We start from the raw sequence: 16,668 nt of genomic DNA, 5'->3' as shown, positions 1-16,668 counted from the left end.
AGCACACGCTGGCTAGCACAGGCTGGCTAGCACACACAGGAGGGGGATTAGCACACGCTGGCTAGCACACGATTGCAAGCACACGCTGGCTAGCACACACAGGAGGGGGATTAGCACACGCTGGCTAGCACACGATTGCAAGCACACGCTGGCTAGCACAGGCTGGCTAGCACACACAGGAGGGGGGCTAGCACACGCTGGCTAGCACACACAGGAGGGGGATTAGCACACGCTGGCTAGCACACGATTGCAAGCACACGCTGGCTAGCACAGGCTGGCTAGCACACACAGGAGGGGGGCTAGCACACGCTGGCTAGCACACACAGGAGGGGGGCTAGCACACGCTGGCTAGCACAGTCTGGCTAGCACATACAATGCCTACTGAAAGTGTATACCCCTTGATCTACAAAATGGATCTACAAAATGTTCCATAATGTCTAAATGAAAATAAAAGTATACACATTTGTACAAATTAATAAAAACGAAATAACTCAAATATACTCGCTGCATAAGAATTCACCCCTTTTTTGTTTAGGCAAGCCTAAATTAGTTTGAGTCAAATGTGGCTAACAAATCATGTATTAAACCACCCAGACACATCAAAGATGCAGTTGTCCATCTGAACTGAGCTGCAGGACATGAAGGAAACTGCTTAGGGATGTCACTAAGAGGCCATTGGTGATTTTTAAATATACAGAAAGTATGCAACAAGGCACTAAAGTAATACTGAGAGAGAAAAAACATGTCAAAGGAATACACTTTTTGGCCTAATTGCAAAGCCATATGTTTGGGACAACACATCAATAAGTAACTGCCTCCTTATTTTCAAGCACGGTGGTGGCTGCATCATGGTATGGGTATGCTTGATATCGGCAAAGACTGGGGAGTTTTTCAGGATGAACAAAACGGGATGAAACTAAACAAAGGCAAAATCCTAGAGTAAAACCTGCTTCAGTCTGCTTTCCACCAGACACTGGGAGATGAATTCACCTTTCAGCAGGACAATAACCTAAAACACAAGGCCAGATCTTTTTTTCTTTTCTTTATTTAACCAGTTGAGAACAAGTTCTCATTTACAACTGCGACCTGGCCAAGATAAAGCAAAGCAGTGCGACAAAAACAACAACATAGAGTTACACATAAACAAACGTACAGTCAATAACACAATAGAATGTGTATATATATATACTTTTTTTTTATACTATATATATTTTTTATATATATATATGTATATATATATATTTTTTTATTATATATATATATTTTTTATATATATATGTATATATTCGTTTTTTTCCCTCTTTGACATAAGAGTATTTTGTGTAGATCGTTGACATAAAATGACAATTAAATCCATTTTAATCACACTTTAACATAATAATGTGAAGAAATCCAAGGGGGGTGTTGACTTTCTATAGGCCCTGGACTCTGTACAGGCTTCAGATGCTGGGAATATTAACGCTGTCATAAACAGAATTAGGTCGCCAGAGAACGACAGTTGGCCAGCTGTGGACTCAGGACTGCTTTTAAATAGGTGACTGTTAAGGGTGCTGTTTGATGCCATCGTCTTCCCCCTTTGTTGAGTTTTGGAAGCCTGATTTGGAGTTCTGAAACTCTCCCTCTCTTACCCCGTCGCTCCCTCCTGGGTCCTGGGTGTGTTTATGTTTTGACGTAATTCACTTGTTTTTCTCGCGGAAGCCACCTCGGAATGGTCTGCCTGAGGAAGTTAGTCAGTTTGTCAGTCATGCAACAATAAGTATTGTTCTATAATACGGCCCCACCGTCTCCCCTCTCAGCCCCCCCTACAACACCCAACGTCTCAGCCCCTCCCCCCTACAACCCCCACCGTCTCCCCTCTCAGCCCCCCCCACAACACCCACCGTTTCCCCTCTCAGCCCCCCCCTACAACACCCACCGTTTCCCCTCTCAGCCCCCCCCTACAACACCCACCGTCTGCCCTCTCAGCCCCCCCTTACAACACCCACCGTCTCCCCTCTCAGCCCCCCCCCTACAACACCCACCGTCTCCCCTCTCAGCCCCCCCCCTACAACACCCACCGTCTCCCCTCTCAGCCCCCCCCCCCCCTACAACACCCACCGTCTCCCCTCTCAGCCTCCCCCCTACAACACCCACTGTATCCTCCCCCCCCCCCCCTACAACCCCCACCGTCTCCCCTCTCAGCCCCCCCCCTACAACACCCAACGTCTCCCCTCTCAGCCCTCCCCCTACAACACTCACCGTCTCCCCTCTCAGCCCTCCCCCTACAACACTCACCGTCTCCCCTCTCAGCCCTCCCCCTACAACACTCACCGTCTCCCCTCTCAGCCCTCCCCCTACAACACTCACCGTCTCCCCTCTCAGCCTCCCCTTAAACCCCCACCGTCTCCCCTCGCAGCCCCCCCTCCCACCTACAACCCCCACCGTCTCCCCTCGCAGCCCCCCCTCCCACCTACAACCCCCACCGTCTCCCCTCGCAGCCCCCCCCTCCCACCTACAACCCCCACCGTCTCCCCTCGCAGCCCCCCCTCCCACCTACAACCCCCACCGTCTCCCCTCGCAACGCCCCCTCCCACCTACAACCCCTACCGTCTCCCCTCGCAGCCTCCCCCCCCTACAACCCCCACCGTCTCCCCTCGCAGCCTCCCCCCTACAACCCCCACCGTCTCCCCTCGCAGCCTCCCCCTACAACCCCCACCGTCTCCCCTCGCAGACTCCCCCCCTACAACCCCCACCGTCTCCCCTCGCAGCCTCCCCCTACAGCCCCCACCGTCTCCCCTCGCAGCCTCCCCCCCCTACGACCCCCACCGTCTCCCCTCTCAGCCCCCTCCCCCCTACAACACCCACTGTCTCCTCTCTCCCCCCCTACAACCCCCACCTTCTCCCCTCTCAGCCTCCCCACTACAACCGGCACCGCACCGCCTCCCCTCTCACCCCGGTTCCTCACCCTCTCTCCCGGTCTCCTTCTCTCCCTCCATTTCTACCCATTTGTTTCCACATGAGCAGCTAACGGTGAGATAGAGGCCTTAAATAGTGGGACACTGAGGTGTGAGCGCTGTAGACTAGAGCGTGGGTCGACACTGAGGTGTGAGCGCTGTAGACTAGAGCGTGGGTTGACACTGAGGTGTGAGCGCTGTAGACTAGAGCGTGGGTCGACACTGAGGTGTGAGCGCTGTAGACTAGAGCGTGGGTCGACACTGAGGTGTGAGCGCTGTAGACTAGAGCGTGGGTTGACACTGAGGTGTGAGCGCTGTAGACTAGAGCGTGGGTCGACACAGATGTGAGCGCTGTAGACTAGAGCGTGGGTCGACACTGAGGTGTGAGCGCTGTAGACTAGAGCGTGGGTCGACACTGAGGTGTGAGCGCTGTAGACTAGAGCGTGGGTCGACACTGAGGTGTGAGCGCTGTAGACTAGAGCGTGGGTCGACACTGAGGTGTGAGCGCTGTAGACTAGAGCGTGGGTGGACGAGGGCCTTTTAGTTCATGTCTAAAACAGATACAGTACATGTGGAGGGGATGCCAAGACTGGAAGCGGGATTATGTTCTTTTAGAGGGGATAACATTTTTTTTTTAACGAGTACTCATTTGTGAATGAACTGGAGAGTCCCTTTTTACTCGGTCCCTGGCTGCTCTGCGGCGGCTGTTTTTGTGAATGAATTCCTGAAAGGCAACGCTATCAGAGCTCGGCAGATCAGCTCTTTGTATCAGAGGAGAAGACAGGAAGACACTCACTGAGCCCTACCACAAACACTTCCACTACGTAACCACTTCCTGTTTCTCTCCCCGTTTCTCTCCCACTTCCTTTCGTTTTTCTTGTCACTCACACTCTCTCTCTCCCTTTCGTACACACTCCCTTTCTTGCTCTCTCCCCTTCTCACTCGCTTCCTGTCTCTCTCCCCTTCTCACTCGCTTCCTGTCTCTCTCCCCTTCTCACTTGCTTCCAGTATTTCTCTGTCCTTTGTTTCTGAGAGAGAGAGAGACCCTGGATCTGCACTCATTCAATATTTTTCATTCTATTTCCCTTTGTTTTTCTTGTCACTCACTCTCTCTCTCCCTTTCGTACACACTCCCTTTGTTGTTCTCTCTCTCTCCCTTCTCACTCGCTTCCTGTCTTTCTCTGTCCTTCTCACTCGCTCTCCCCTTCTCACTTGCCTTTCTCTGATTTTCACTTGCTTCCTGTCTTTCTCTGTCCTTTGTTTGAGAGAGACACAGAGAGAGACACAGAGAGAGACAGAGAGAGAGACACAGAGAGAGACACAGAGAGAGACACAGAGAGAGACACAGAGAGAGACACAGAGAGAGACACAGAGAGAGACACAGAGAGAGACACAGAGAGAGACACAGAGAGAGACACAGAGACCCTGGATCTGCACTCATTCAATATTTTTCATTCTATTTCAAGGTGTTTAAACATCAGAATGAATTATTCTCATAATTGGGTTTATTATACTTGGGGAGCGGTCGGACAGGAAGTTAGTACTCCAGACATGTTGTGTTGACTCTGTGTTACAACTCTAAACTAACGAGGAAGGAGAGAGTCTCCCGGGTCCCCCAGCTAGCTACTGCAGATGAGGGCCATTTACATCATCTAATTCCCCCATAAGCCTTTGGCTTCATTTAATGTATTATCAAATTAATTTAGAGAATTATACAAATCCCTGGATCTGCACTCATTCAATATGTTTCATTCTATTTCAAGGTGTTGTTTTTATAGTTGTTAAACATCAAAAGGAATTATTCCCATAATTGGGTTAACTGTACTTGGGGATCGTACTTTGGAAACTGATCGTCTAAATCCCCTGTTATTATTCCATGGCTTCAAAGGAATCAGACCCATAAAAGTATAATCTCTTCTGTTTTTATTTCTTTGTTCACGTTTGTTGTGAATAAAACTCCGTTCACAGACAGTTGGGACTGTAGTTGGCGTTCCCTAGCAACAGGTGATCCACATGCTACTGTGGTCCTGGTTGAAAGACCCTTTCAGACCTGATCAATGAGCTGAGGAGCCGTCTCCCAAGCTGCTTGGTCTGTCTGGAGGACTGGCCCATGTTTACTTTGAATGGATAATAAGTTCCTCTGGGTAGGGCTGTGACGGTCATGACATCCGGTTATTGTCATGCAAAAGAAAACCGGCTCACGGTAATTGACTGTTGATTAACATAAACACGTTGAGCATCTCCAGGCCTCCACGCCGCTGATGCACACCTTTTTGAAACATCTACATTTAAAAAAAGGATAATAAATAAACGTTATGTTTTAGGCAGGTCTAAAGAAACATGATATGAAGAAAAATGTATTTCAGAAGAACAGAATATGAGTTGGCTATACAGCATGTTATCTGGCTATACAGCATGTTATCTGGCTATACAGCATGTTATCTGGCTATGCTCCATGCTATAGGCTTTAGGCTTGTTCATTTTAGCGGACAAGATATGCTTATTATAAGTCCCCTGACATTATTTTATATTATGATTTTATACTAAGAAGAATATAATTGAACTTAGCTGAATAAAATAGAAAGGATATTTTTTCCCATTCTAGAGTGAATGTGCATATGAAGTGGTTATGTTGAGAGTAAAAGTGATCATTTGAAACAGGTCCTATAAGCTAGATTTAAACTTATTTGGCAACTTTAGTAGTGAATGATACAAACTTTAGATTGTCTTACAAATCAAAACGTATACGGGCTGCATGAGGCGACTAGAATATTGATGATGTGAGAAAGTTGTAAAAAAAAAAAAAAGCTTGCTGTCTGTTCCTTGTTCTCAGTCTGCACACGCTGTTCTCTCAAGTGATCATATTTTCACCCATCAGACTATTTCATCTTGTCTTTACTAAAATATGTAACACTTATTTAGATTTAGAAGGCCTGTTTTATCAAATGAGCAGGAAGAGGAGGCAGACCTATCATCCTTATGCACTCAGAATAGCGAATGGAGGCTACTGGTTAGTTTTTTTCCACTCGTGCCTCGTAGGCTACGCCGGTTATTTCACGCCCACATGTCAACCACTGTTTCAGGAGCGTGCAGCCTCTCGCAGCGCAACAGGTTATATTCCGACCCAAACTCTGTATGCCACGGGCTCTCCAAACCCTGTTCCTGCAGCTACCCAGTACTCTGTATGCCACGGGCTCTCCAAACCCTGTTCCTGCAGCTACCCAGTACTCTGTATGCCACGGGCTCTCCAAACCCTGTTCCTGCAGCTACCCAGTACTCTGTATGCCACGGGCTCTCCAAACCCTGTTCCTGCAGCTACCCAGTACTCAGTATGCCACGGGCTCTCCAAACCCTGTTCCTGCAGCTACCCAGTACTCTGTATGCCATGGGCTCTCCAAACCCTGTTCCTGCAGCTACCCAGTACTCTGTATGCCACGGGCTCTCCAAACCCTGTTCCTGCAGCTAACCCAGTACTCTGTATGCCACGGGCTCTCCAAACCCTGTTCCTGCATCTACCCAATACTCTGTATGCCATGGGCTCTCCAACCCTGTTCCTGCAGCTACCCAATACTCGGTATGCCATGGGCTCTCCAACCCTGTTCCTGCAGCTACCCAGTACTCTGTATGCCACGGGCTCTCCAAACCCTGTTCCTGCATCTACCCAATACTCTGTATGCCATGGGCTCTCCAACCCTGTTCCTGCAGCTACCCAGTACTCTGTATGCCACGGGCTCTCCAAACCCTGTTCCTGCAGCTACCCAGTACTCTGTATGCCACGGGCTCTCCAAAGCCTGTTCCTGCAGCTACCCAGTACTCTGTATGCCACGGGCTCTCCAAACCCTTTTCCTGCAGCTACCCAATACTCTGTATGCCACGGGCTCTCCAAACCCTGTTCCTGCAGCTACCCAGTACTCTGTATGCCACGGGCTCTCCAAACCCTGTTCCTGCAGCTACCCAGTACTCTGTATGCCACGGGCTCTCCAAACCCTGTTCCTGCAGCTACCCAGTACTCAGTATGCCACGGGCTCTCCAAACCCTGTTCCTGCAGCTACCCAATACTCTGTATGCCATGGGCTCTCCAAACCCTGTTCCTGCAGCTACCCAGTACTCTGTATGCCACGGGCTCTCCAAACCCTGTTCCTGCAGCTAACCCAGTACTCTGTATGCCACGGGCTCTCCAAACCCTGTTCCTGCATCTACCCAATACTCTGTATGCCATGGGCTCTCCAACCCTGTTCCTGCAGCTACCCAATACTCGGTATGCCATGGGCTCTCCAACCCTGTTCCTGCAGCTACCCAGTACTCTGTATGCCACGGGCTCTCCAAACCCTGTTCCTGCATCTACCCAATACTCTGTATGCCATGGGCTCTCCAACCCTGTTCCTGCAGCTACCCAGTACTCTGTATGCCACGGGCTCTCCAAACCCTGTTCCTGCAGCTACCCAGTACTCTGTATGCCACGGGCTCTCCAAAGCCTGTTCCTGCAGCTACCCAGTACTCTGTATGCCACGGGCTCTCCAAACCCTTTTCCTGCAGCTACCCAATACTCTGTATGCCACGGGCTCTCCAAACCCTGTTCCTGCAGCTACCCAGTACTCTGTATGCCACGGGCTCTCCAAACCCTGTTCCTGCAGCTACCCAGTACTCTGTATGCCACAGGCTCTCCAAACCCTGTTCCTGCAGCTACCCAGTACTCTGTATGCCACGGGCTCTCCAAACCCTGTTCCTGCAGCTACCCAGTACTCTGTATGCAACGGGCTCTCCAAACCCTGTTCCTGCAGCTACCCTGTACTCTGTATGCCACGGGCTCTCCAAACCCTGTTCCTGCAGCTACCCAGTACTCTGTATGCCACGGGCTCTCCAAACCCTGTTCCTGCAGCTACCCTGTACTCTGTATGCCACGGGCTCTCCAAACCCTGTTCCTGCAGCTACCCAGTACTCTGTATGCCACGGGCTCTCCAAACCCTGTTCCTGCAGCTACCCAGTACTCTGTATGCCACGGGCTCTCCAAACCCTGTTCCTGCAGCTTACCCAGTACTCTGTATGCCACGGGCTCTCCAAACCCTGTTCCTGCAGCTTACCCAGTGCTTAATTTTGGAAACCAAGTGAAATCTGTTCGGGAACATCGATAGTAACATGTTTTCACAATGAAACAAATTTAATTAAACTGTTGACAGCCCTCTCTATGCCCGCTGAAAAAGGGAATGAAGGAGAGAGGGGAGGAGATGGAAACACACAGTGGTAAGATACTCTATAGCTAAAGGTAATGTCAAACTATTAACTATGGAAATATATAAAAATGCCCTATTACTAGGCTATTCAAATACAAATCCACTATAATTGTAGGCTTATTTATTTTACCTTTTATTTAACTAGGCAAGTCAGTTAAGAACAAATTCTTATTTTCAACGACGGCCTAGGAACAGTGGGTTGTTCAAGGGGCAGAACGACAGATTTCTACCTTGTCAGCTCGGGGGATTCGATCTTGCAACCTTTCGGTTACTAGTCCAATGCTCTAACCACTAGGCTACCTGCCCCAAATTTGTTTAATTTTGGAGTATAGGCTAGACTATGTACCAAAGACATCTTAAATACATTTTAAAAAGTGTTTTTCTGCCCTGTGTAATATGTAGTAAGCTATGTATTGTATAATGGCACAATCCAGTATTTTAATTCAGGTGGTTTTTTTTCGGGGTTGGGCTCATATATACCTCTATGCATCAGCTCTAATACTCATATGGGTGTTTTGAATGAATCATCCCCTTAGAAAGCGCTGTCCGTTTTGTTGTGTTAGGCTTTGTAACGACATCCAGAACCCCCATGTTTTCCATTCAGGTTCAACCTGTTGAACTTATTTATTCAAATTGATCAATCACAGTGTGGTGAGTTTTTAAAGCACCATAGTGTTTGATGTGATTTTCGATTGCATTGACGTCAGAGTGGTTAGAGGGACAATAGAGCCCTGAGGACCAGGCCATTAGACCTGATGATCATTAGAGAGTTGGGTACTACCAACGCATGTCCAGAGTGCATAAAAGTGCACATAAAAGTGCATAAAAGTTCACGTGGAATTTTACTGCACTCATGACTGCCTGTGTGAAGGTAATACAGTCACCGCAACAGCCCTACCTCTGGCTGTACCTCTGGCTGTACCTCTGGCTGTACCTCTGGCTGTACAAGCAGACTGGAATCCCTGACACTACACACTTTGACTCCAATTTGACTCCAATATATGGAAAATACTTTGAATCAAGTGTACTAATACCATATAGTCATGTATTAGTATATATATAATGTAATACACAGATTTACTTGTATAGTTGTAGTATAATATTGTTACTTTATTACTACACAACGGTTTTCGTTATAACTCAAGTATTTCACCATTGGTAGACTTTTCGGCCACACCCGTTGCTGACAAGTGTATAAAATTGAGCACACAGCTATGCAATCTCCACAGACAAACATTGGCAGTAGAATGGCCTTACTGAAGACCTCAGTGACTTTCAACGTGGCACCGTCATAGGATGCCACCTTTCCAACAAGTCAGTTATTGACTTGCTGTTATTGTGCAGTGGCAACAGTTTGGAGAAGGCCCTTTACTGTTTCAGCATGACAATGCCCCTGTGCACAAAGTGAGGTCCATACAGAAATGGTTTGTTGAGATTGGTGTGGAAGAACTTGACTGGCCTGCACAGAGCCCTGACCTCAACCCCATCAAACACCTTTGGGATGAATTGGAATGCCGACTGCTAGCCAGGCCTTATCGTCCAACATCAGTGCCAGACCTCACTAATGCTCTCGTGGCTGAATGGAAGCAAGACCCCGCAGCAATGTTCCACCATCTAATGGAAAGCCTTCCCAGAAGAGTGGAGGCTTTTATAGCAGCAAGGGGGGACCAGCTCCATGTAAATGAGATGTTTGACGAGCAGATGTCCACATACTTTTGGTCATGTAGTGTAGTTCAACCTCTTCAACACCTTTGTCCGCTCCTCTTGTAAAATTCTGTATTTTCAGAAGAGCCGGAAAGGGGCCAACTTGTCCCAGTGTCACGGCCCTTCCATCCTGTTCTATTCTTGTGAGATAGGCGCGACACAAACATCCAAGGCGTTTTGATTTAGAGGTGACAAGAGAAAGTGTTCCTGTTCTGGGGACGTTGTTCACCTGTTGGGTAATGAAGTGACGTGGGGCTGTAAGAACAAACCGGTTGGGCATCTCGTGAGGTTTATCTCAAACTTTGACAGCACTGATTTGAATCACACAATCAACAGTTATAGAATTCCTTTGCTTGGATGAAATACCATTTCCTTATTAGCTAGCATATTGTGAGGTGAAGCTGCCATGTGTAAAGGGTGTGACAGTGTTCTATAACCAGTGTGTGTTTCCCTCTCTACAGGTTGAACTGTACTCCGTGCGCGGGCCTATGTCCTAAGATGTGTTCGGGGGTGAAGGTCGTAGACTCAGTGACAGCAGCCCAGGCTCTTAGAGGATGCACTGTGCTCAACGGTAGCCTGGTTATCAAGATCCGTGGAGGAAGTAAGTACAGTATACCCTCACTACCTACCACCCTCACTACCTACCACCCTCACTACCTACCACCCTCACTACCTACCACCCTCACTACCTACCACCCTCACTACCTACCACCCTCACTACCTACCACCCTCACTACCTACCACCCTCACTACCACCTACCCTCACTACCTACCACCCTCACTACCTACCACCCTCACTACCTACCACCCTCACTACCTACCACCCTCACTACCAACCACCCTCACTACCTACCACCCTCACTACCAACCACCCACCCTCACTACCAACCACCCACCCACCCACCCTCACTACCAACCACCCACCCACCCTCACTACCAACCACCCACCCACCCTCACTACCAACCAACCAACCAACCACCCTCACTACCAACCACCCTCACTACCAACCAACCACCTTACCAACCACCCTCACTACCTTCCACCCTCACTACCAACCACCCAACCACCCTACCTACCAACCAACCACCCTCACTTCCAATCAATTAACCACCCTCACTAGGTTAACTGTCTGTTTCCTCTCGTTACCTCAGTCAATATAGCAGCAGAGGTTAACTAACTGTCTGTTTCCTCTCGTTACCTCAGTCAATATAGCAGCAGAGGTTAACTAACTGTCTGTTTCCTCTCGTTTCCTCAGTCAATATAGCAGCAGAGGTTAACTAACTGTCTGTTTCCTCTTGTTACCTCAGTCAATATAGCAGCAGAGGTTAACTAACTGTCTGTTTCCTCTTGTTACCTCAGTCAATATAGCAGCAGAGGTTAACTGTCTGTTTCCTCTCGTTACCTCAGTCAATATAGCAGCAGAGGTTAACTAACTGTCTGTTTCCTCTCGTTACCTCAGTCAATATAGCAGCAGAGGTTAACTAACTGTCTGTTTCCTCTTGTTACCTCAGTCAATATAGCAGCAGAGGTTAACTGTCTGTTTCCTCTCGTTACCTCAGTCAATATAGCAGCAGAGGTTAACTGTCTGTTTCCTCTGGCTACCTCAGTCAATATAGCAGCAGAGGTTAACTGTCTGTTTCCTCTCGTTACCTCAGTCAATATAGCAGCAGAGGTTAACTAACTGTCTGTTTCCTCTTGTTACCTCAGTCAATATAGCAGCAGAGGTTAACTAACTGTCTGTTTCCTCTTGTTACCTCAGTCAATATAGCAGCAGAGGTTAACTAACTGTCTGTTTCCTCTTGTTACCTCAGTCAATATAGCAGCAGAGGTTAACTGTCTGTTTCCTCTCGTTACCTCAGTCAATATAGCAGCAGAGGTTAACTGTCTGTTTCCTCTCGTTACCTCAGTCAATATAGCAGCAGAGGTTAACTGTCTGTTTCCTCTCGTTACCTCAGTCAATATAGCAGCAGAGGTTAACTAACTGTCTGTTTCCTCTCGTTACCTCAGTCAATATAGCAGCAGAGGTTAACTAACTGTCTGTTTCCTCTCGTTACCTCAGTCAATATAGCAGCAGAGGTTAACTAACTGTCTGTTTCCTCTTGTTACCTCAGTCAATATAGCAGCAGAGGTTAACTAACTGTCTGTTTCCTCTCGTTACCTCAGTCAATATAGCAGCAGAGGTTAACTGTCTGTTTCCTCTCGTTACCTCAGTCAATATAGCAGCAGAGGTTAACTGTCTGTTTCCTCTCGTTACCTCAGTCAATATAGCAGCAGAGGTTAACTGTCTGTTTCCTCTCGTTACCTCAGTCAATATAGCAGCAGAGGTTAACTGTCTGTTTCCTCGTTACCTCAGTCAATATAGCAGCAGAGGTGAAAATCAAATCAAATTTTATTTGTCACACACATGTCATTTTGGTATTTGATTTTGAATTTTAAGACCTCTAGAAGTATAAAAAAAAATTGATCATTTTTGTCTGGCTTTACTGCTATTATCCCATACAAACACTTTGAATAACAGATTCACTACATGGAACAGATAGTAACCCCCCAAAAATCTAAAGGAAGTTTGTTCTGAAGTGTCTGTCCGTTATCTGAGAGATACTAGAAAGATCAGGATTTTTTTTTTTTTTTTTTTTTTTTTTTTAAACCTGTATGAAGACAAAAAAAAATGTCCGTCTAATTTTTCAGCGTACCTCCACTACTTTTTCTTTAGAGGGTAGATCAGCTTTAACGTTGCTGATAGATTGTGGCTTCCATCAATGTTATTGTCTACATCATTTCCAATCCCCCATATATTTTTTGTAAATGTACGGTACCGGTCAGGGGTTTTGACACACCTGCTCGTTCCCTTGTATTTAACCCTGTATTTAACCCCTTATGTAACCCTGTATTTAACCCCTTATGTAACCCTGTATTTAACCCCTTATTTAACCCTGTATTTAACCCCTTAACCCTGTATTTAACCCCTTATTTAACCCTGTATTTAACCCCTTATGTAACCCTGTATTTAACCCCTTATTTAACCCTGTATTTAACCCCTTAACCCTGTATTTAATCCCGTATTTAACCCTGTATTTAATCCCGTATTTAACCCTGTATTTAACCCTGTATTTAACCCCGTATTTAACCCTGTATTTAACCCTGTATTTTTGGCACTAAACAGTCTCCATATATACTTCCATTCATTTTTTAAAAACTGGTACCGAGGGACCTTCAAACAAGTCTAGAGCAAAACAACCGACATGTACGTGTTTGTGAGAGTCTCACCTTTCCATAGAGGGGTCATAACAAACACCGCTCTAGCTCCGTCACCTTTCCATAGAGGGGTCATAACAAACACCGCTCTAGCTCCGTCACCTTTCCATAGAGGGGTCATAACGAACACCGCTCTAGCTCCGTCACCTTTCCATAGAGGGGTCATAACAAACACCGCTCTAGCTCCGTCACCTTTCCATAGAGCGGTCATAACAAACACCGCTCTAGCTCCGTCACCTTTCCATTGAGGGGTCATAACGAACACCGCTCTAGCTCCGTCACCTTTCCATAGAGGGGTCATAACGAACACCGCTCTAGCTCCGTCACCTTTCCATAGAGGGGTCATAACGAACACCGCTCTAGCTCCGTCACCTTTCCATAGAGGGGTCATAACGAACACCGCTCTAGCTCCGTCACCTTTCCATAGAGGGGTCATAACGAACACCGCTCTAGCTCCGTCACCTTTCCATAGAGGGGTCATAACGAACACCGCTCTAGCTCCGTCACCTTTCCATAGAGGGGTCATAACAAACACAGCTCTAGCTCCGTCACCTTTCCATAGAGGGGTCATAACAAACACAGCTCTAGCTCCGTCACCTTTCCATAGAGGGGTCATAACAAACACCGCTCTAGCTCCGTCACCTTTCCATAGAGGGGTCATAACAAACACCGCTCTAGCTCCGTCACCTTTCCATAGAGGGGTCATAACAAACACCGCTCTAGCTCCGTCACCTTTCCATAGAGGGGTCATAACAAACTCCGCTCTAGCTCCGTCACCTTTCACCGCAGATGTGGAAGTGTGACGTCAGCTGAAGTGAGCGATTGAGACGCGTCCAATGCAAAACAGATATCTCTATCTTAAACTGACCGATTTTTATGGAGATGTTTTTATTATGCTAATTATATTTCCAAGGGGGTGTCGGAAACTGACTGTTTCTTCTCATAGCAGCAGAGGTTAACTGATTGACTGACTGACCGTCCGTCTGTTTCCTCTTTCCACATCAGATAACATAGCCGCAGAGCTGGAGGCTAACCTGGGTCAACTGGAGGAGATAACAGGCAACCTGACCATCAAGAGAGCCTACGCCCTCGTCTCTCTCTCCTTCCTCCGCAAGCTACGCATCATCCGGGGAGAGACGCCGACCCAAGATGGGTAGGTCTTGTGTAGTAGTGTACTATATCAGACTAGGGTTTGAAACGTTGTCTGAATTAACATAGTACCTGGGAGACCAGTGTGTAGATTTATATGATTTGTTTTTGTTCTACTGCTTTAGGTCAGTTCATTTTCTCAACCTCTCTCTCTGTCTCTCTCTCTGTCTCTGTCTCTCTGTCTCGCTGTCTCTCTGTGTGTGTGTGTACTTTATCAGGAACTACTCGTTCTACGCTCTGGACAACCAGAACTTGCGTCAGCTGTGGGACTGGAACAAACACAACCTGACCATCCTTCAGGGACGCATGTTCTTCCTTCACAACTCCAAGCTGTGCATGTCTGAGATCCGCAAGATGGAGGTGGTGACGGGCACTAAGGAGAGAGGCATCAAGAATGAAATCGGCAGGACCGATGGAGACCAGGCCTCCTGTAAGACCAGCCAACGTGGAACTTTAGATAAACGTGATCATACTATGTGACCGACTGGCTCGAGGTGGTCTTATGTAGCAGCATTTGAAATTGTTTTTTTTTTGCATTGGATAAAAGTAGAGACTCAGAGCTAGAAATTGGTATATCATTCACTATAGTTGATGAACAATAGGAAAGTAGTTCTGCTTTGAACTTCACTTTTGAGAAAATGGCCCTTGGTACCTACTGGAGAGCTCTTCTTTGTCTACACTCGTTCAGCATCATTCACAACCTCTTAAGCTTTATCCCCACCCATCTCTTTAAGGATTCACATGTGAGACCATGTACTAAACAACCGAAGAGTTCAAGACTAAAGGCTGGTTTATACTACGGGTGTGTTCGTACATTTATTCTGGAGTGCCCGAGTGTGCTCTGGGCGTTCGTAAACTCAAGAGTGCTGTCAAATTGTCTGTTCGTTCAGAGAGCACACTGGATGCTCTGGCCGAGGAGTGGGGTTGATCCGAGCGTTCTAACCTAACAACGGTAGTCAAGCACCCAAACTAACTGGCTAACGTTGGCTAGCTTGCTAGCTACTTCCAGACACAAATGAGAGAACAGCTCAGTCTGACCATTTTACTCGCCCTAGCAGAGCTGGTTGGGCTGTCTTTTTGTTATCCAAAGTGATGGTGACTGCAACTGTGCTGCTGGCAACAATTTAATTACGCTTTTTTTTGCCAACGTTTACTGACACTGTCCAAATTCAACCGGTGTTGAGCGTTCGTAAATTCTGTTATTCTGTTATTAATCTGTTATTCTGCGCTCTGGCACACTCAGACGAGAGTAGATGATCAAAGCGAATTTACCAGCTACGTCTATCGACAGTTGTCGCAGTGACGTCATAAACATTCTATTGAAATACAGAACCAGTCAAAAGTTTTGGACAGCTACTCATTCAAGGGTTTTTCTTCATTTTTACTATTTTCTACATTGTAGAAATGTAGAAAATAGAAAACAGTACAAATTAAGAAAAACCCTTTAATGAGTAGCTGTGCCCAACATTTTGACTGTTACTGCAGTTACTTGCATAGTGGAGTCTTTTGTTTAGACATGTAGCTAGCTAGCTAAACAATGAACCATAATCCCAACTCATAACATTACTACCCTGCATGAATCTGCAGGTAGTTAAGCAAACAGGTTCAATGTTAGCTAGCTAACTTCAGGCGATAACTAGCAATGCAAATGGCTCTGAAATACGAATAATATTACTACACAGATCATACGCTTAACGTAAGCTAGGGAGCCAGCCAGCTTACATTAGCTAGCCAGCTAGCTAGCTAGCAATACACTTTAACTTAATGACTTTTTGACGAAGTGAGAAACGTGTAATATCTGAAAATGTAGCTAGCTAGACTATCTTATACACGGATGGATGTGTCTCCCTCTCTGTCACGGATGCCATGGTTGCCCTTAGTTTGAAGATTGTATCCGGAAACAGGTGTTTTATACAATAGCCTTCTGTGTTCTCATTTCGACTGCATCTGCATTTTTGCAGTCAAACGACTTGAGTTTTCTCCGTAGCCGTCATACTCTAATTCCACTGATTTCAAAACATTTCTGCCAAAAAATTTTTTTGATAAATAAATAAAAAGTTAAAACGTTCAAATGGCTCTCCTGTGAAGAAGTGATGCGCGACATACGCCTAGTTTCCTGAAAGGAGTCACATATAGTCGTCATGTAGCAGACACTTTTACCCAAGGCGTGACATACAGTTAACATTTACTATCAAGTATTTAGTGATCCTTTATGGCTCAGTTTATAGAGCGTGGTGCTTGCAAACGCCAGGATCGTGCGTTAGATTCCCTCTTTGGGCCACCCATATGAAAATGGATGCTCGCATGACTGTAAGTTGCTTTGGATAAAAGTGGTCAGTAGGTCAGTCCTCCTGTATTTACAGTGTAGCACTGGGCTGTTTCAGTTGCCTAGCAT

At 46.7% G+C, this 16,668-nt stretch overlaps 1 protein-coding gene across 3 annotated transcripts in view; it reads left to right on the top strand.

Moving 5' to 3' along the window:
- insrb (insulin receptor b) overlaps window positions 1-16,668 on the top strand; it is a 191,678-nt gene that overhangs the window by 145,898 nt on the left and 29,112 nt on the right. For all 3 annotated transcript variants that reach the window (XM_039002959.1, XM_039002961.1, XM_039002962.1), the window contains exons 4-6: window positions 10,330-10,469; window positions 14,130-14,277; window positions 14,492-14,703. In XM_039002959.1, coding sequence (XP_038858887.1) covers window positions 10,330-10,469; window positions 14,130-14,277; window positions 14,492-14,703 — 500 coding nt within the window. The remainder of the gene's footprint in view (window positions 1-10,329; window positions 10,470-14,129; window positions 14,278-14,491; window positions 14,704-16,668) is intronic.

This window comes from Salvelinus namaycush, chromosome 10 (genome assembly GCF_016432855.1).
Source record: "Salvelinus namaycush isolate Seneca chromosome 10, SaNama_1.0, whole genome shotgun sequence".
In the NCBI taxonomy this organism is placed as follows: Eukaryota; Metazoa; Chordata; class Actinopteri; order Salmoniformes; family Salmonidae; genus Salvelinus; species Salvelinus namaycush.
Note: the sequence above shows the minus strand (reverse complement) of the source record. Positions and strands in the feature narration are given on the sequence as shown.